The sequence below is a fragment of the Larus michahellis genome, chromosome 17, assembly GCF_964199755.1.
Source record: "Larus michahellis chromosome 17, bLarMic1.1, whole genome shotgun sequence".
NCBI lineage: Eukaryota > Metazoa > Chordata > Aves > Charadriiformes > Laridae > Larus > Larus michahellis.
The window spans coordinates 316331-335756 of NC_133912.1; the positions used below are offsets into that span (position 1 = coordinate 316331).

The 19426-nt window shown below is 44.9% G+C and overlaps 1 protein-coding gene across 2 annotated transcripts; it reads right to left on the bottom strand.

Moving 5' to 3' along the window:
* Positions 1–462: 462 nt before the first annotated feature.
* On the bottom strand, positions 463–16535 carry LOC141732432 (medium-chain specific acyl-CoA dehydrogenase, mitochondrial). 2 transcript variants are annotated; one of them, XM_074561390.1, is made up of 12 exons: positions 16455–16535; positions 12513–12612; positions 11613–11710; positions 11435–11504; positions 8799–8899; positions 8636–8716; positions 7706–7836; positions 6361–6469; positions 5020–5160; positions 4848–4943; positions 3883–4131; positions 463–1804 (listed from the first exon to the last, which is right to left on the bottom strand). In XM_074561390.1, the coding sequence occupies exons 1-12, from the start codon at positions 16476–16478 to the stop codon at positions 1733–1735; spliced, it is 1272 nt and encodes a 423-aa protein (XP_074417491.1). In that variant the 5' UTR covers positions 16479–16535; the 3' UTR covers positions 463–1732. The 2 variants fall into 2 exon arrangements, with proteins under 2 accessions (XP_074417491.1, XP_074417490.1); XM_074561389.1 differs by having other exon boundaries at positions 12513–12609; positions 16455–16504.
* Positions 16536–19426: the final 2891 nt, after the last annotated feature.

The window sequence follows — 19426 nt, forward strand, 5'->3', positions numbered from 1 at the left end:
CTCGGGTTTCCTTGTTTTTTCCCCAGTTCTTCCTGGGTGGGGAGGGGTCACCGTGTGACAGAATAATTGTCTAAATATATTGTCCAAATTGTGGGTTTCTCAAACCATAATATCCTGATGGAAAGAAATAATAGGTTTAAATATACCGGATTTGAAATGAACGCGATGCCTGAGGAAAAGCTACGCACTTCCACTTGCCTCACCCTGACGGAGCACTGCCTTGCTCAGGAAGCGAGGTGGTGAGAGGGGCCGCGCTCCGGGAAGCCGGTATTCTCTTACTGGGCAGCATCTAAATCCTTGAGGAGAGAGGGCGGCAGCGCAGGGCTCAGGGGCGCTGAGCTAGGAGGGCTGTGGCGGAAAGCAGCAGGGCTGGAACGCGCCTCGGACACCGCACAACTCGCCCGAAATATAATTTAAACGATGGGGCAAGCAAAGCGAATAAAAGCAACCGCACCTCTCTGCTTAAAAATTGTTTGTTTGGATTTTTTTTTTTATTAGAATGCAGCGACGTCTGTCGGAAACAACATTTTGATCATCTTAATTTTACAGTGGAAAAGCACTGCGTTGCGAGGTTCTCATTTCTTGCCGCTTATTGTATCTGGGGTAATACCCGAGCTTAGAACAGCGCCGTTATAACTGAACATAAGGCAGTTTCCTACAGGTTCTCCCACATGGGACCAGTTAAAATGAAAACACGCTTAAAATTGAACGATCATACTTCTTTTTTCCTATGGTGATAAAAACACGTACCTGAATTTCTCAAGAGCTGTCCTTAACGTTCATCCACGAAGAAGAAATCTTGCTTAAGGCACAAGCAAACAGATGTTTTCTTCATAAATGTTACAGCTTTCTCGGAGGCACAGAGATAAACGCGTTTAAGGACAATTTCTGCCTGCTGGACTCAGAGGACTGAGATGGCTGAGTCACAGAAAAGCAGCCCTATTATACTGTATGTTTTGAAAACAAAAACTAGTTTCTGGACGCAGGTAAAAATACAGATAATCTGCAAGTAGTCATAATGCCACTGTTTGAGAAAAATAACACCAATCTGTGTTGTAATTTATGAGACTGTACGTTTCTGAAAGGTCCATAAGTCAGTATATAGTCACTTCCAACTTTTTTAAAAGATGCAAGTTGCTAAAGGCCACAAACCCCCACTGTCAGCATATTTATTTTAGCAAGTGGTGACGTAGAGACCGCGTGCTGCAGGACGGCATTCCCGACGAAGCAGAACTGTTTTTTTAGATTTGCCTGAGATTTATTAATTTGAAATCCACCCAAACTCCAGTGCTAAAGGAGGGGGAGCAAAACTGTATCATTATAAACAATACAGAAACACCTAAAATCCAATTCCTTCACAGACCAAAAAAAGAGAGATTAAAAAAAATCTGACTTTTGTGCACTTTTTTGATCGTATAAATTTTCCAGGGGAGGTGTTTACCTCTTCTCCCACCAAAAGCCAAAGGTCTGAGTGAAAGAGAGTGAGTGGGGAAAGACGACCACCAATCACTTTGGAATTCAGAAATGTTTAGAAAACACCGAGTTTGCTGGTCAGGAGGCATGAAGTGAGGGAAGGGGCGGGGAGTACAGAAGTGGTGCTTAATTGTGTATGCAACAGAAGGATTTCAAAGGAAAAGGCATTTTTCCAGGCCTTTCTAATTGGACTGCACAAAAATCTTCTTCCATGAGAACACAGGACTACAGCGGCGCCAGCCGTGCTTGAAACACGTCTTTAAGCCTTGTATTTGCCAACGTGTTCACGAGCAATGATCATCCTTTGGATCTGAGCGGTTCCCTCATAAATCTGCAAAGTGGAATTAAAGTAATGTTAGCTGATCATTTTTTAAAAAAAATATTTTAACGGGTCTTCCTACGCTTGTAAACCTTCGTAGCACTAATCCAGTGTCGATCAGTGTGTGCAGAAAGACAGAGAAAACCAAAAAAAAAATCCAGCGTGACTTGAGTAACAACAGTGGGCTAATCCCAGAGGAGCCATGGACAGTCTTGCTCTCTCACACACTCCCATCAAAGCTCAGGAAGGCTCTCAGGAAATTAACGGACACAGTGGGTGAAGAAGAATGGGGAAAACGTCTTACCAGGGGAAGAAAATACCTAATTTAGGCTTTACAAAGGGTTTGGTTCGTAAGGCAATGGGAGTAGCTGCAAGAATCCCTGCCAATTAAAGATGGGAAGTTTTCTGAATTGGACAAGTTAAGTCACGAGGGCCTGTCCCAGCAGCCTGGATCTGTGGCCAGACAGACGCCCAGAGCACAGCCTGGACGTGTAAGAGTGTTACCAGTAAGCGCCGCAGCACAACTGTGTCACCCTGAGAAATACCAAATATATGGCAGAAAAGAACAGGTGGAAAACAAAGTTTCTTTACAGGAAACACATGGCCGAAAGCATTTACCGTCTGGAACTGGGCAGAAATATAGTGAAGCGCAATCAAGAGACACGGATGAAATAACTGTAAAGACAAAAGCCTTTCCTGTATTCTTTTGGGAATGAAGGGGAGCAGAAAAACACCAAAAAAAAAAGTAATACCAAATCTGATTAATTTGAACAAAAACACCAAAAAAAAAAAAGTAATACTAAATCTGATTAATTTGAACAATCAAAAAAAAAAAAGTCTATCTAGCCAGGCATTCCTGACGGATCAGCATAATGGAAAATCTAAGTAACTGGGATCCTGTAAAATGAGTTTCAGCTTTCAAATAAAACTTCTAACCCTCCCACCCTCTTTCTCTAGAAACACATGGAACCCCCCAGGAAAAAAAGCCCGATCATAACAAAGTTCAGTTGCTCATTCATTTCCTCGCTTGCAGGAGCGCAATTAGGGCTAAGAACCTTTTGATTCCAAAACAGCAGTTTTCTATCCTAGAACAGAGAAAAATTCGTGGCCAGTAAGAATACTTTTCATTTTAAAGTCAGCTGTAAGAGAAACTTCAACCGCCCAGAATCTCACGGATGGCAGCGGTTACAACCAACATTACAGAGCACAGGCCACATGCATTTCTTGATATCATCTGTTTTTATATGTTTTATCCGGTCACTAGTAATGTCAGAAAGAGGTGAAAAGATACAAAATTACCGGGTTTCCTGAACATAATTAAACTGCATTTGCTGAATAAAGCACTGTAGTTTAGTATTTGCTAAGAGAAGAATTACAACGTGGAATAATTTCTTGGTAATAAAACTGCAGAAAAATATTTGGGGATTATGGGTGACTACAGGCTAAACATCAATAACTATGAGCAGATTTTGCTGTTGAGTTTTGTTCGGTTTTTTTTTAAAAAAAAAAAAAGGCGCAGCGCTCTGGGCTGTGCCACGCCTCTGGCTAATACGTGCAAGATAATTAATCCATGACACGCAGCGCTGGTGATATCTTCACTGAAGTAATCTGCCCGGCTTATGATACCGGAGTTTCAGACAGAAGGGTTAAAGCACAGCAAGAAGCGATGACGAGAATGTACATAAACCACCTGCACTTACAGAACCCCCCAGCACGCATTGCTGTTTTCATCAGTGTTCCCTGCACTGTTGTTTCCTAAGGGTCCAAAAGCTTCGGAATGAAGAGTCTAAGAATTTGAATCGAGTCCAAGAATTCTCGAGTCCGAGAATTTCCGAGAGTTACCACATCAGAAAAACAAACCCACACCACGAACTTTATTTATCTTGCGTGGGTCAAGTTACTGATCTAACGCAGAGTCTTGCATGAAAGAATTTGCCTGACTTGAACGCCCTTTCTTTAAATGGATTATTGCTCTCATCCATGAAACTTCTTTTATATACGTACATCATGATTGCAAGTAAGCAGCCATTAGTTTATTTTATATAACATGGATGCATTACTATAAAGATGACGTTCTCTTGTTTACTTACCTGGTAGATTTTAGCATCTCTCATTAGTTTTTCTACAGGATATTCGGTATTAAATCCATTCCCTCCGAAAATCTGCACTGCGTCTGTAGCCACTTGGTTGGCGACGTCGCCAGCGAAGGCCTTTGCAATGGAGGCGTAGTAGGTGTTCCTGCGACCAGCGTCCACCTCCCAGGCAGCTCGCTGGTAAGCCATGCGAGCCAGCTCCACCTTCATGGCCATTTCGGCAAGCATGAAAGACACCGCTTGGTGCTGCGGGTGACGGAATGCACTGGGTTAACACCGCCCACTGAAAATTCCACGGCATCCGAGAAGAATACAGTCTTCTCAATTTCTTAGTTTGCAAACTTAACACGCTGGGGAGATTTGACTTGAGGAGTCGTACCAAATTTGGATCAGGCTCTCATAACTGTATGTTGAACCAGACTTTTAAGTTTTTAATTCTAAAATTCACGTAGTCACAGGGATCAAGTACTGAATTATGAAGTTGTGCTTTACTTTTTATGAGATCTGTATTTAGTTTGATGTTTATTGGTATTTCTTTCCGCCTGGTAAGCAGTGTGACCGGCAATGTATTCTATTAGTGTTAATACCGTTGAGTCTTGTTTCACGTACCTCAAGGAGGTTTTTTCCTCCCCTGAACTTCCCTGTACATTAGCGTTGAAGAACATAAGTATGGCCTGACAGTCCACGAGTTTCAGGGTTTGGGGAAGAGTTTGCTTTGTGATTTTACATTTTTATCATTATCATTACAATTATCATTAATAAGTTATTGAAGAATCCCAGGAGTTACTGCAAAGCTACATTTACTTAGATAGCACTGACCTATGCACTTGAAAACAAGCAATGGCAGAGATAATAAATCACACATACTAAATATCAAGGAACGACCTTGAAAATTCACTAGTAGTGCATCTGGTATGAAAACAGAGCTTTTTGATATATTCATTTCCACATATTTAACTTACTTCAACAATTGGTTTCCCAAAGGTTTTTCTCTCCAAAGCATATTTAGTAGCTTCATCGAGCGCTCTTTTTGCCAACCCAACAGCACCAGCTGCTACCTGAATTAAACACAGTACAGAGTGAAAATCAGAAATTCCTACCATATTTATGAAGTAACTTATTTCTGATACTTACGGGTGGTCTGGTCTTATCAAAAGCTCCCATTGCGATCTTGAAGCCAGCTCCTTCAGCTATTAACACGTTTTCTTTTGGCACTCTTACGTCTTCAAAGACAATACCCCTTGTATCAGAGCAGCGCTGACCCATGTTCATTTCCTGAAAAGGGAAGTTTACAGACGGGCAACTAAATTACATTCTTCCAAGGTACAACACGTTTTCATTCCTTAGTTTACTCAAAGCATAAAGAAAGCTCCCCTCTCCCCCCCACTGCCAAACACTAAATTTTTATCTAAAAATCACCATATACACACCAAATACTCGTTCTGCATTTACTGATCTGCGTGCCCTTGATTTCTCAAAGCCGGGCAGTTTACTTTCTTCGTTTGTGAAATTAATTCTGTAGCTGTAATCACTTGTTTGTCTTTTTCTAGTTCAATTATATCCTTTTGAGATGAGAGAGGAAAAAGTAAAGAACCTAAAACGCAGGCAGTAGTAAAATGCAGCTGTACTACAAACACACAAATAAATAAATGAGATGTTCAAGGTTTCTGACTCCCTTCCTAATGTTCAATGTCCAATTTTCCCTGCTACCAAAAATAGTACTTTCTTTTCTTCCTTCCTTCCTTTTCTTTCTTTCTTTCTTTCTTTCTTTCTTTCTTTCTTTCTTTCTTTCTCTCTCTTTCTTTCTTTCTTTTTCTTTCTTTCTCTTTCTTTCTTTTCTTTCTTTCTTTCTTTCTTTCTTTCTTTCTTTCTTTCTTTCCTTTCTTTCTTTTTCTTTCTTTCTTTCTTTTCTTTCTTTCTTTCTTTCCTTTCTTCCTTTCTTCCTTTCTTCCTTCCTTTCTTCCTTTCTTTCCTTTCTTTTCTCTTTCTTTCTTTCTTTCTTTTCTTTCTTTTCTTTCTTTTCTTTTTCTTTCTTTTCTTTTCTTTCTTTCTTTCCCCCCTCAAACAAGAACTCGCCCAGCGTCTCTGAGGCCCGTTCCCTGAGCAGGAGATGCTAACATTAAAGCACGCCATGTTTACGGTCAGTTGTCCACCTTGCTGCTTACGCTTTCAAGGCTTGCTACTTTACTTTAATTGGCACTTGTCAATTAAGTGGGTGGCAAAGATTCTTTTGCAGCTCTGCAAAGTCATCTTACTTTAGACCATCCTGAGTAATTCCTTATCTGAATTAATGTAATTACTAAGTACATCCGTCTCGTGAATAGTTTCTGTGTGCTGTGGAAATGGAGAGATCATTCAGCACATGAAAACGTTCGGTGGCTTAACAGGCTTTTTTCTTTGACGGCAATTTGTTGCATTACGGATTTGGAAGCGAATAGTAATTCCTGGCTTGTCAAATCAGAGATCGCTGTTCACCTTTCTTCCAATTTGGATTCCAGGGGTATTTGCTTCCACAATGAATCCAGTAAAGGCTTTGCTTGCAGGAGCTTTTGGGTCTGGATCGGTACGAGCTAGCAAAAAATACCTAGTGGAAAACAAAGAAGAGGGGAGTCAGTTTATCCTCACAATTAACAAGCAGATACTTTTTTAGCTCGTATGTTAAATATTGTTATGTGTATTTGTGCCATATAATACATCTATCACTAAGTTAACAACCTTTCTTTCTTGGACCTTCCAAAAATAAAGTGAGAGGGAGTGAGGGAGAGGAAGTGGCAGTGCACCTCTTACCACAAAAGTCAAGATTTAATAAAATTACTTCAGATCAACGTGCAAAGGTTCTGCACCTTTTCCATGTAACCCAAGTCTTAATAATACGATCAGCTTCACAAATAGTACAAAAGAAACCCATTCACAGCACAGACGTGAAAATTGTTATTTAGGAAATACAGTATTGCATACAGAATGTTATGTTATCCTCTTGATTTCAAACATCGTAATTTTATTCTTCTCAGTATAAGCTTTAAGTAAGTCTTTTTCTGTTAGAAGTTAAACAGTTGTAAATCACATTTATGGTGTTCAGCAAGATGAAAAGATAGCTGGTAGATTCTCTTTGATGGTTCTGCCTTGAACCACGAAATAAATAATGAGAAAATTCAGCTTTATTCATAAATGTATAAAGCTTTTCCTCTTGAATTCGAAAGAATTTATGTGTTGGGGATTAGCACGATCTTACGTGAGACATGATGACAGAGGTCGATATTGTAAAGCATGATCCATAGGCACCACAGCAAAATCTGGATTCTTTGACACTTGGAAAATATCTTTCCTTAAGAAAATGAAAGACAAACTCCTGGACTGTGGTGTTGCCTATCTTCACTAAAAGTGAGAGGTGTTTCCAGTAGAATCAGAAGCAACTGGTCCGGGTCAGCACACCCACAAAGCAAGGTCGCTGGTAACATGAGCCTCTCGAGCAGTTAACTTTGCGAGTTAACTCTTACTGCTGCTGCCCTTTCCTGAAGAGAAAGCGGAATTGATTTTGTTTGATAGCAGCAAAATTTGAGAGGCATTTTTGAAGGGAGTCTTGTCATCGCTCAGTTTCCTTTTTAGGTACTGCACAGCACTTGGGACTGCTTTCTCATACCTTGTCCTGACAAAGTGGTCACTGATTAAAGCGCAGTGCGATGAAACATGACGAGCGTTCGGATTTACAGCAGATCTTTAAAGAAACACCAGCATCTACCTTGGGTGGTGGGGGGGAACGACACACGTCAGTATAGAACAGAATAACAGAAAGTGGAAGGTGAGTCAAAAGTCAACACACCAGTTTGCTTTCCCACCATTTGTGATCCACATCTTCTGGCCATTAATAACATATTCATCTCCTTTCTTCTCAGCCTTTGTTTTTATCCCAGCCACGTCAGAGCCTGCTCCGGGCTCTGTTACACAGTAAGCCTAAAAGAAAACGAATGCAAAATCTGGAAGAATAAAAATTCTCATTTTAAGAAACCACAAATTATTGCAGAATTACGTGCACCAAACTGACCTGCAAAGGTTTTAAATGAACTGCATGGAGAACACAAAAATATGACAGCAAACAACCCCAACAATTGTCTGAGCAAGAATCCAAACACATTAAGGTTAATTTTCCTCATAAATCCATAATAATACTTAAAATTGTCTTTTACTTTAATGATAAACAGGACTGTTCTGTACTTTTCAACAAGTCATCACTTCCTCACGCTTCGCAAACTCTGATAGAAAAGCTAAGGATCTCTAAAATCTGAAAATAAGAGCACAGGGTAACATTCTATGCTTACTGTGCGCTCCATTTTATGAGGCTTAGTTGTTCAGATTTTAACCCATTGCACGTGAATCTTTACTCCTTCCCGTGTAACAAGTACTGCTTAGGTAATTTTTAAGGTTCGTGACTGCAGTTTAACGCCCATCTGAGTCGAGTGTGTGCTCATATAAGCCTTGCGTTTTTCTTAAACTCCTACACCTTCTCTTGAAAGGGAAATAAAAGGTATTAATTTTCATTAAGTGACTTAGGATGGTTTTCCAGGTAACATCTTCCATTTGCGTATTGAATATATCTAGTTCAACATTCCTTGTCTTTCAGCAAATACCACTGTTAATTTACAAAATAAACAGGCTAAGTTGTGAGTAGGTATCAGTGTTTTAAACAAACCAACCAACCAACCTGATTAATACGATTTAAGAACATTCCACAGTGTTCCTAAGCTATACTTACACACATCATTGGTTCCTCTGTCATTCTTCCTAAGTATTTCTTCTGCTGCTGCTCATTTCCCGCGATGATTACTGGCATTTGCTGAAAGAAAACGGACCGTTAATCCACCTTTTCAAAGGGCACTGGTTCTAGTTTAGAGGAGGTAAGAAAAGACAGAACTCACCCCGAGGGAGTTCGCCTCGATGGCCGTTTGGACGCCCGTACATCCATAGGCTAACTCTTCTGTAATAAGGCAGGCTTCAAAACTGCCGAGGCCAAGGCCACCTACAGTTGAAATATTTGACTAAATTAGTTAAAAGTGGAACTTGGGCCCCTGGCCCAGGTTGCCCAGAGAAGCTGTGGCTGCCCCATCTCTGGAGGGGTTCAAGGCCAGGTTGGACGGGGCTTGGAGCAACCTGGGCTGGTGGGAGGTGTCCCTGCCCAGGGCAGGGGGTGGCACTGGGTGGTGTTTAAGGTCCCATCCGACGCAAACCATTCCCAACCCAACCCAACATACAAAATTTATGATTATTTATGATACCATTATGGTATCAGTGATTTACAAAATTTACTTATTAAAAACACATTCCCCCAAGTCCATTTGATTGAGCACGGTGTTCGCTTAGGCCTTCCCATCCAAGCTTTCTAAATGAAGGTTCATCAGATTAGTAACAGGTGACTTCAGAAGGACAGCTCGCTGCGCCAGGCTGCTTGCCTGTTTGCTGTGGGCCACGTTGCACTGAACAGCAGGAATGTACCACTGGAATCTTTCAACTACTTTACATCTGAGAATTTTTTTAAGAGTTCTTAAGAAGCAGAGAAAGGGCCACAGGGGCTCCTGAGCTACCACAGTGCTTAGAAATAAAAACCCAAAGCGTCTGTATCGGTCAGAAAACCAACCCAGTGGTCTGTTTCTGACACAAGCCAACACTTTGGGAAGTGCATAAAAATACAGTAACACTACAGCAATACTCCCTCAAAATATTTTCCCCAGCCTTCAGGTGACTTCCTCAGCCAAAAGGATCCTTGGTGTCTTTGTCAGCTAACCCCTGATAGACACTTCTTCTGTGAATTTGCCTGGTCTCTTTTTGAACCTGTGTACAATTTTAGCATCGGTATCATCCAGGGGTAATGAGTTTCCCAAATTAACCTTGCACTGAGCGTAGAACCATCTCCTTTCGTTTATCCTGAGCCTGCTGCCCTTGTTTGCTGCCTTCTGGTTGTGCGAAGGGGACAACGAGCCATGGATCCCTCTTCACGCGCTCCATGACACTGGCGTTTCAGGTGTTTCTCACACAGAAGCTGTTCTTTGTCTTTTATCATCTTTGTCATCCGTTTAGGAACCTTCTCCACTCCCACAACACCCTTTTGGGGTGGAAGGATCAACACATTAAAGAGGCAAGCGCAGTCTGGATTCAAGCAGCAGCAGAATTATGGCTTCTGCTTTTTTTTTTGTCATTCCCTCCTTAATTTCTGACCTTACAGTTACGCTTTTGACCACTTCTGGGCATCATGCTGACATCTTCAACAAACTATATATTATAATCCCCAAAATATTTTTATTTTTTTTTTAGAGGTAGTAACTTGTTCAGAAGACACTGTTTTATTTAGGAAGTTTGGATTGCCTCTTTCCTTTCTTGTGTGCATCATTTTTCCTATTTTGAATTTCCATCTGCCGTTTTAACAGTCACCCCGTTTCACGACCTTCTCCTACAGCTCTTTGCACCAGCCTCACCTTTCCTATACCGAATAATTTAGGATCATCAGTAAACTCTGTGGCCTCACTATTGACGTCCTTTTCCAGATTATTTCTAGATATTCCAAATAGCACAAGCGCCAACAAGACCGTGCCGCTGATTTTTCCGCTGTGAAACCTGATAATTTTTCAAATTCATTTTGGAAGTTCCAGCATTTTTATACCAAGCAGGCAGCTCTTGTTCACACACTTATTAGCTACTTCAGAGAACCCCAGCTATTTTTTGTGCCATGACTTCCTTTTACGACAACCCTTTGTTTGTGTGTGCCCACTCTAGCTGTACTTTACCTTACGTGTTCGTTATTTACACCGTGTATCAGGCTCATTGGTATTTTCCCAGCTCTCCCTCAGGAGAGCCTGTAAATGGTGTCCAATTTGTCACTTGTAAGTTTTAATTTAATAACGGAGCGATTACACATTGCAATAATCCAGCTATTTCAGCCGTGAGTTTCCCTAGAATTTGTGTTGGGAGTAAATGTGATCATCACAATTGCTCCTTTCGTGTCTTTGTGCCTTACCCTCGTTAATTAATTTTTTTGATACAGCTATACACTCTGATGAGTCTTAAAAAAAAAAAATAGGGTCTGCTATGGACATTTCCACAAATTATTTTTCACGCAATACAGATGCAATAAGAAAATGTAAAAACTTTTAGCATATTTTCCCCTGGTCAGTCACATACCCAAGCACTGCCAAAGCACAGCTGTACCTCACGTCACCGAAACTGGAAAACTGCTGCTGCCTGCGTCAGAGACTAGATCAAAATACGACCTTCCAATTTCTCTGCCTCCGCAGCTGAGGCGGTGCACCAGGGGAACATCAGTCAGTTGTAATCGTGGTAGAAAAACTGGTTGTAAGTTACTAAATCGTGATCTGTCTAATTTGTTGCCGGATTACATCCACCCCTAATAACACTTGTATGTGTCAACCCGCCTACTGATTAAATTTACGGTGCTCAAGCATGCAACTCTTCCTTTTATACAGAACGCATAATTACACATATAAAAATCCCCCAAGGACTTTTCTTTGTTTCATTTTACAGATTAAAAAGAATGTTTACTTACCACAGCTTTCTGGTATGTGTGAATTTATAAGACCGAGTTCCCAGGCCCGTTTTATGAGCGGAAGAGGATACTGAAATAGAGAGGGAACGTCACTGCCTGATTCATCGCAGTTGATGTTTTAAATTTTACACAGGTTAAGATAAAAATCTATTTTTCCTCTACTCTATGGTAAATTTACCTCTCCAGTTTTGTCATATTGTGCAGCAACAGGAATAATTTCTTCCAAAGCAAATTTACGAGCAGTAGCTTGGAACTCTTTCTGTTCCTCAGTAAGTTCTATTAAAAAAAGAAAAGTAAAAAATAAAGTCACAAATTCTGTACTCTCTGCCAGTTGTCAGACTGTGAGAAAAGAAAAAAAACCACAACAAGTCTCAGGTCCTTCCAGGACAATCCAAACCGTCAGGACCCACCGTCCTGGGCCTCTCCAGAAACCAGAGAAGCTCAGCTTCCTCCTTCGTCTGGAGAAAACCTCCACTCATCTCTAACGAACACGTACAGTGCACTTAATTACTTCTGACGCAATTATCCACAAAATACTGAAAATGCAGAAGGAAGTACCATGTACCATAAAATGCAGTACCAACAGAAATGAGAAGGTGGCTGTGCTAATTAAATGAAGGAGACGGAGGCAGATAAATGTTCCTTATTTGACAATTCTGGCTACCCAGTTCCAAACATCTAGCTGCTGACCCACTAAATTCACTTTTACATACATAATACGCCAAGATGAGGATGAATTCTTTACAGTCAAGTTCAACTAAGGCTACATACAGTTATTTTAACATTTTAAAAGCCAGCATGAGATAATTATGCAAAGCTAAGGCAACTTTGGCAATGAAAAAAGCTCAAGACATGTTAGTTTAAAAAGGAAGAAAATCTCATAAATATCACATGCATACCTGGAGAAAAACGTAATTTTGGTTTGCGAACACTTTTAAAAAAAAGAATAGAAATCTATTCAGAATAAACACCTTCATTGTAAATTCATACCAAATGGCAATACAGTTGTTTTGTTTTTTTCCTAACACTGCAATTTGTCCTTAAGCGTTGTATTTCTTGTAAAAACTGCAGTACATACCAAAGCTAAAGCCAGCTCCAGGTTTGCTTATGTGTATGTTTTGAGCAGGTTTACTAGAACGTGCTCTCCATCCGTGGCCTGCAATGGTTCGGAGCACCTGCTAAAGGGAAAGAGAAGATGAGATGTAAGATCTTTGCAGCTCAAGTCTCCTAAAGCCGCTAGCCCGGCTGCAGCACCACTGCAGAATGAAGCATGAAGAACACGGGCAATGACAGGTATCAACACAGCGAAAAAGAAGTATTTTCAGAGAATACCGAAAACATCTATAAAGCTAAAAGGTGAAGAAATGCAGGAAGACCACTGCTAGGCGTAGAAGCTCTGAATACTGAAGAGGTAAGTGAGTGTATTAATGGCTCAGGATTGTATTTTCCAGTAGGCAATGTATTACTCATCTGGAGTTTTCCCAAGCCACAACCTTTACGAAGCGGTACATTGCTTTCTCACCTAAGTTTTACCTTCTTGCCTCAGCTTTCTTACCTAACTGCTACCACCACTACACAGAAAAAACAAAGCAATCAAACAATACCCACAAACATCTGGAGAGACCTCAGCCCTCCCAACTTTTCATACCTTATTTTATCTGGAAACAGACAAGAAGATAAGGTTGAGGAAAAGCCAGGTAATTGTAATCGCTTATTTTTTTTTTTTATTAAGGATGACCCAGTCCCATATAACTTTGTCACCAAAAAGTGTTGTCTAAACAAGAAAAAGTCCTGAATTCAATATAATGCTAAAGGTGACACCCTACAAGAAAGAAGCTGCCAAATTCACGCTAGAAAACCCAAGTCGATCATGATTTTCGTACCTGAGTGGTGCACAACACTGACGGTTACTCTGAAAACACCCGACACTGCCCCCAACAAATGGAAATACGGATTGGAGAGGGGGGTTCATACCTGGAGGTGGCACAAAAGGGTGACAAAGGACTGCAGTTCACAACATGTAGGGATCTGGGCAACGACCTGCCCGCTCCGCCAACCTCCCTGTCGTTGGGTGGATTCAGCGACAAGTCCCCAGTGGCCAATGTCGCCGGTGGCCACGCTCAAAGCCAACTCCTCGCGCGTTACACCAGCTCTGCCACCCTTGGAAATGCGGCCGCGGCGCGATGGTTGGTGGGGGCTGAACTCCAACCACTGATGCCCAAAGCATCACCCTTGGTCTGTGAGGGACCGGCTGCCGTCAGGTGGAGCTGCCTTTTCTGACCTCCAGCATCACTGTGACGCTTTGGGAAGTGGCTGCGTCCCACCGGGGGACATGGCAAGGCTGCCCGAGGGAAGGAATCTTAGAATCATGGCATTGTCTAGGTTGGAAGGGTCCTTTAAGATCATCGAGTCCAACCATCAACCCAACACTGCCAAAACCACCACTAACCCATGTCCCTCACCACCATGTCTGCCCGGGTTTAAATCCCTCCAGGCATGGCGACTCCACCACGTCCCTGGGCAGTCTCTTCCAATGCTTGATAACCCTTACGGTGGAGAAATTTTCCCCAATATCCAGCCTAAACCTCCCCTGGCGCAACTTGAGGCCGTTTCCTCTTGTCCCATCGCCTGTTCCTTGGGAGAAGAGACCGACCCCCCTGGCTACCCCCTCCTTTCAGGGAGTTGTAGAGAGTGAGAAGGTCACCCCTCAGCCTCCTTTTCTCCAGGCTGAACACCCCCAGCTCCCTCAGCTGCTCCTCACCAGACTTGTGCTCCAGACCCCTCACCAGCTCTGTCACCCTTCTCTGGACACGCTCCAGCACCTCAATGTCTCTCTAGTCGTGAGGGGCCAAAACTGGACACAGCCCTCGAGGTGGGGCCTCACCAGTGCCCAGTACAAGGGGACCATCACTGCCCCAGTCCTGCTGGCAACACTATCACTGACACAGGCCAGGATGCTGCTGGCCTTCTTGGCCACCTGGGCACGCTGCTGGCTAATACTCAGCCGGCTGTTGACCAACACCCCCAGGTCCTTTTCCACTGGGCAGCTCTCCAGCCACTCTGCCCCCGGCCTGAGGCGTTCACGGGGTCGGTGTGACCCAAGTGCAGGACCCGGCGCTTGGCCGCGTTGAAGGACACAGCTGCTGCCCAAGGGAAGGACATGGCTGCCTGAGGGAAGGATGGACACGGCTGCCCAAGGGAAGGATGGACATGGTTGCCCGGGGCAAGGATGGACACAGTTGCCCAAGGGAAGGACACAGCTGCGTGAGGGAAGGAGGGACACAGCTGTCTGAGGGAATCGCAGAATCACAGAATTGTAGGGGCTGGAAGGGACCTCTGGAGATCATCTAGTCCAACCCCCCTGCTAGAGTAGGGTCACCTAGAGCAGGCTGCACAGGAACCCGTCCAGGCGGGTTTCGAATGTCTCCAGAGATGGAGACTCCACCACCTCTCTGGGCAGCCTGTGCGAGGGCTCTGCCACCCTCAAAGGAAAGAAGTTCCTCCTCACGTTTAGGCGGAACTTCCTATGCTCAAGTTTGTGCCCATTACCTCTTGTCCTGTCCCTGGGCACCACTGAAAAGAGCCTGGCCCCATTCTCCTGACACCCATCCTTTAAGTATTTATAAGTGTTGATAAGATCCCCCCTCAGCCATATTTTTTCCAGACTGAAGACACCCAAATCCTTCAGCCTTTCTTCATAAGAGAGATGTTCCAGTCCCCTCAGCATCTTGGTAGCCCTTTGCTGTCCCCTCTCCAGCAGTTCCCTGTCCTCCTTGAACCGGGGAGCCCAGAACTGGACACAGTGCTCCAGATGCGGCCTCAGCAGGGCAGAGCAGAGGGGGAGGATGACCTCCCTCCACCTGCTGGCCACACTCTTCTTGATGCACCCCAGGATGCCATTGGCCTTCTTGGCCACAAGGGCACATTGCTGGCTCATTGTCATCCTGTTGTCCACCAGGACTCCCAGGTCTCTTTCCACAGAGCTGCTCTCCAGAAGGTCACCCCCAACCTGTCCTGGTGCATGGGGTTGTTCCTCCCCAGGTGCAGCACCCGACACTTGCCCTTGTTGAATTTCATAAGGTTTCTCTCCGCCCAACTCTCCAGCCTGTCGAGGTCTCTCTGGATGGCGGCACAGCCTTCTGGTGTGTCAGCCACCCCCCCCCAGCTTTGTGTCATCGGCAAACTTGCTGAGGGTACCCTCTGTCCCTTCATCCAGGTCATTGATGAATATATTGAACTGACCCCTGGGGAACACCATTCGCCACTGACCTCCAACTGGACTTTGCGCCCTAATCACGACCCTCTGAGCTCTGTCTTTCAACCAGTTTTCAATCCACCCCACTGTCCAGTCACCTAACCCACGCTTCCTAAGCTTCCCTGTGAGGATGCTGTGGGAGACCATGTCGAAAGAGGGAAGGAGGGACACGGCTGTCTGAGGGAAGGATGGACACGGCTGCCTGAGGGAAGGAAGGAGGGACACGGCTGCCCGGGGTACGGAGGGACAGACACGGCTGTCTGAGGGAAGCAAACGGCTGCCCGGGGGAAGGAGAGACGGACGCGGCTGTCTGAGGGAAGGAGGGACGGACACGGCTGCCCGGGGGAAGGAGGGACGGCTGCCCAGCCGCCCCGTCCCAGCGCCCTTCACCCTTCCCCCAGTTCAGGAGCCGGGCGGGGAGCGCGGGGCGGGCGGGCGCGCAGCGGGGGCTGCCCGAGCCGTGAGCCGCCCCGCTGCCCGGGGCGGGGAGGTCACCCACAACTTCGTACGGCAGGAACGCTCTTAATTCCTAGGGGGAGGGTTAGTACTTCAGCAAACAGCTTTCACGGACGGCGTATCAAAACACGCCACCGGCGGCGCAGCCGGGTACGCCTCGGAGGCCGTGAGGGGAGGCAGGGTGCCCGCGGGGCCGGTGGCGGGCCGGGAGCCCGCGGGGCCGGTGGGGGCTGGCAGCGCCCGCCCGGCTCCCCCCCCGGCTGTTCACCCTCCAGCGTTCCCCGTTCCCCCCTCCCTCGGGCCGCTCACCCGGCTGGCTGCGAACGCCGACATCTTGGAGAAGGCTCGCGGCAGTGCCGGGCCCCGGGGGCGGGGCCGGGGGGGGGCTGGGGGGGGGGCCGGGCCTGCCCGGCCGGGTCCGGCCCCCCGCGGGCCGAGGGGCCTTGGCGCCCTCCATTTCCCCGCCCGCAGCCGCTCTGACGCTGGTAACGTCTTATTTTTTTTGTTTTGTTTTTTAAAAAACGTGAGGTTTCATGGCGGTCTGAGGGGGGGAGACGGGCCTATAAAACGCTCCCGGCTCCGTCTGCACCCAAAAGCATCCATCTTGCAAATCGTCTGCCCTATTTTTTTTTTTTTTTAATATTATTACAATTAAGTGGATTAAAGCAGTGTTACTTCAAGCTTTATTAAAATAACGCTTTGGAGAGAAATTTGATTTCTCTATGAGCAGCCTCCTTTGGTACGAGATTTTTAACCAAATTACTGAGACGTGAAGCCCCTTTCTCTGAAAGCTGGGTTTTGGGGCAGCGTTTTAATTTTGTGTGACGGTTCCAAGTGAGGTGTGCCAAGTATTTTTAGCTGCGTTGTTGCCTGGGTGTGTTGGGTTCTGGGTTGCTGGGTTTGTTGCCGACGGCTATAACTGTTGATTTTGTACCTATTGCAGCAGAAAGGCGTCAGGGGGAAGCTGGCCGTGTTAAGAGTTATTTTTTGGCACACTTACCAGGAGATTAAAAAGAAGCTGATGGTAATCTTGCACAGGCTTTGTACTGACGTGACTCCGGGCATTTACTGACTGCAGTAAGTACTGATTTTTCACTCCATTACCAGTGGATTTTTTTTCTCCCTGTACTTTGAGAGCAGTTGAGTAAAAGGTGATTTGTAACTTTGTTATTAAAATATTTCATGAAGATTTTCGTGTCTTCTTCCAGCTTTAAATGGAGTCTCAAGGACACGGAATTGTGTGGCTTTGGGGCTTTTAAATATCATCTCTCAAGCCTGTGTTCTGTGTGCCATGTTACATGGTGGTTCTCCATAGGTCGTTCTTCTGACTACGGTGTGGTGCTCCTGAGCAGATCACTTTTTATTCATGTATTATTTATCTCGTATTTGTATAGTTGCATACCTCATATGTCAGTATTCCTCAGTTCATTTAGCATCACATCAGCCCTGTGATGTAGAGAAATATATTTATCCCATTTTACCAATAAAGGTTTTAACAGTTTTGGGTTTTTTTAATGAGCAGTGCAGCTTTTACTGTGAGTACGCTAATGAGGATTGCACCTACAACGCAATTCTAGAGGCAGGTAGGCAGGTCAGTATCACAGAATCACAGAATGGTTTGGGTTGGAAGGGACCTTAAAGACCATCCAGTGCCACCCCCTGCCCTGGGCAGGGACACCTCCCACCAGCCCAGGTTGCTCCAAGCCCCGTCCAACCTGGCCTTGAACCCCTCCAGAGATGGGGCAGCCACAGCTTCTCTGGGCAACCTGGGCCAGGGGCTCACCGCCCTCACAGCAAACAATTTCTTCCTCACATCCCATCTAAATCTCCCCTCTTTCAGTTTAAAACCCTTCCCCCTCATCCCATGGCTCCCCTCCCTGCTCCAGAGTCCCTCCCCAGCTTTCCTGGAGCCCCTTGAGGGCCCGGAAGGGGCTGGAAGGTCTCCCCGGAGCCTTCTCTTCTCCAGGCTGAACCCCCCCCAGCTCTCTCAGCCTGTCCTCCCAGCAGAGGGACTCCAGCTCTCCCAGCATCTCCGGGGCCTCCTCTGGCCCCGCTCCAACAGCTCCGTGTCCTTCTGCTGTTGGTGGCCCCAGAGCTGGAGGCAGCGCTGCAGAACCACCTGTAAGGATGCCATACACTAAGGATCTTTACTAGTTGCTGGAAGGGATTTAGATACAGCAGGGATTGGAACTGTTATTTCTAAGCGTGTTCAAGCTTGGGATCCATAACCCTTTGGCAAGTAAAGAAGCTTTAATTTCAGGTACAGAGGGTGAGAAGGTCCAGCCACGGCAGGGGTTTAACTGGCTGGAGACAGGAATGCCCGGGTGAGGTTTCCCTTGGTGGTGAGGGAAGGAGCAGCCTGGTCTTGCAGCCACCCTGGAGCACGAGCCAGCCCAGGGGCCACCTGTGGGCAGCAGCGCTGGGCTGGGGATGGACCCCCGGCCCCATGCTTGCAGGGTGGGTGCAGGGTCCCAGGGCCCACGAGGAATCGGCTCCTGCCCCCTCTCTGCAGACCCCTCGCAGAACTGCTCGTGGCGGTAGGACTCTGCCCCATGCATTGCTTATTATTTTATTTTTTTTTAATATATATTTAAGCACAGATAATGTTCACCTCAAGGGGTACGTTAAAAAAATCCCTAACGCTGCTAAGTATTTGGGAAGAAAGGGATATCTGCCAGAGCTTGAACCGCTCGAACCTTGACTTCCCAAGTTGTTTAGTGAAGAAATGACACTAGACGTTTCTGTTAGGCACATCTAGCGTTTGTAGCCTTTCTTACAGAAGAAGGAAATAACAGCCTCTCTCTTTCCTTTTTATTTCTTGAACTCTTTTGTAATAACTCTAATATTCCTTATTACTCCTCTGTTTACTTTTACTGTGGTGTAAATGACAACCTCCGCAGTCCCGTGCATTGTTAGACTAGAATCCTCTTTTATACCAACTACCAGGATACCTCACACTTGTTGCTGAGATGTATAAATTAGCAAGAAAACATAGTAAAAATATTACACCACAAAATATATTTCATTCCTTAAAGTTAGCAATTCTAATCTAGGCTGAAGTGTTATTTTTTTAGTAGTAGTTATAAATGTTTTACAGTTTGTTTGTTGTTGTTTTTTTTTTAAATTATTAGGAACAAACTGTATTTTGTCATTTGCTAATGAACCATTATTTTAGAAATGGAATGCAATTTGAATGTTATGCAGGGACTGATGTAGTGCAATTTACTGAAGCTACTGCCATGAAAGAACATTTTAAAATATAATTAAAATATTTTCAGGTA

What these genes read in the sequence shown, in the direction of transcription:
- LOC141732432 (XM_074561390.1), bottom strand. Translation starts at nt 16,478, where the DNA reads ATGTCGGCGTTCGCAGCCAGCCGG. An exon ending in CAGAGGAACCAATGATGTGT is followed by an intron (nt 7,837 to 8,635) that starts GTAAGTATAGCT and finishes GTTTTCTTTTAG; the next exon opens with GCTTACTGTGTAACAGAGCC. An exon ending in TTGGGAAACCAATTGTTGAA is followed by an intron (nt 4,132 to 4,847) that starts GTAAGTTAAATA and finishes CGTCACCCGCAG; the next exon opens with CACCAAGCGGTGTCTTTCAT.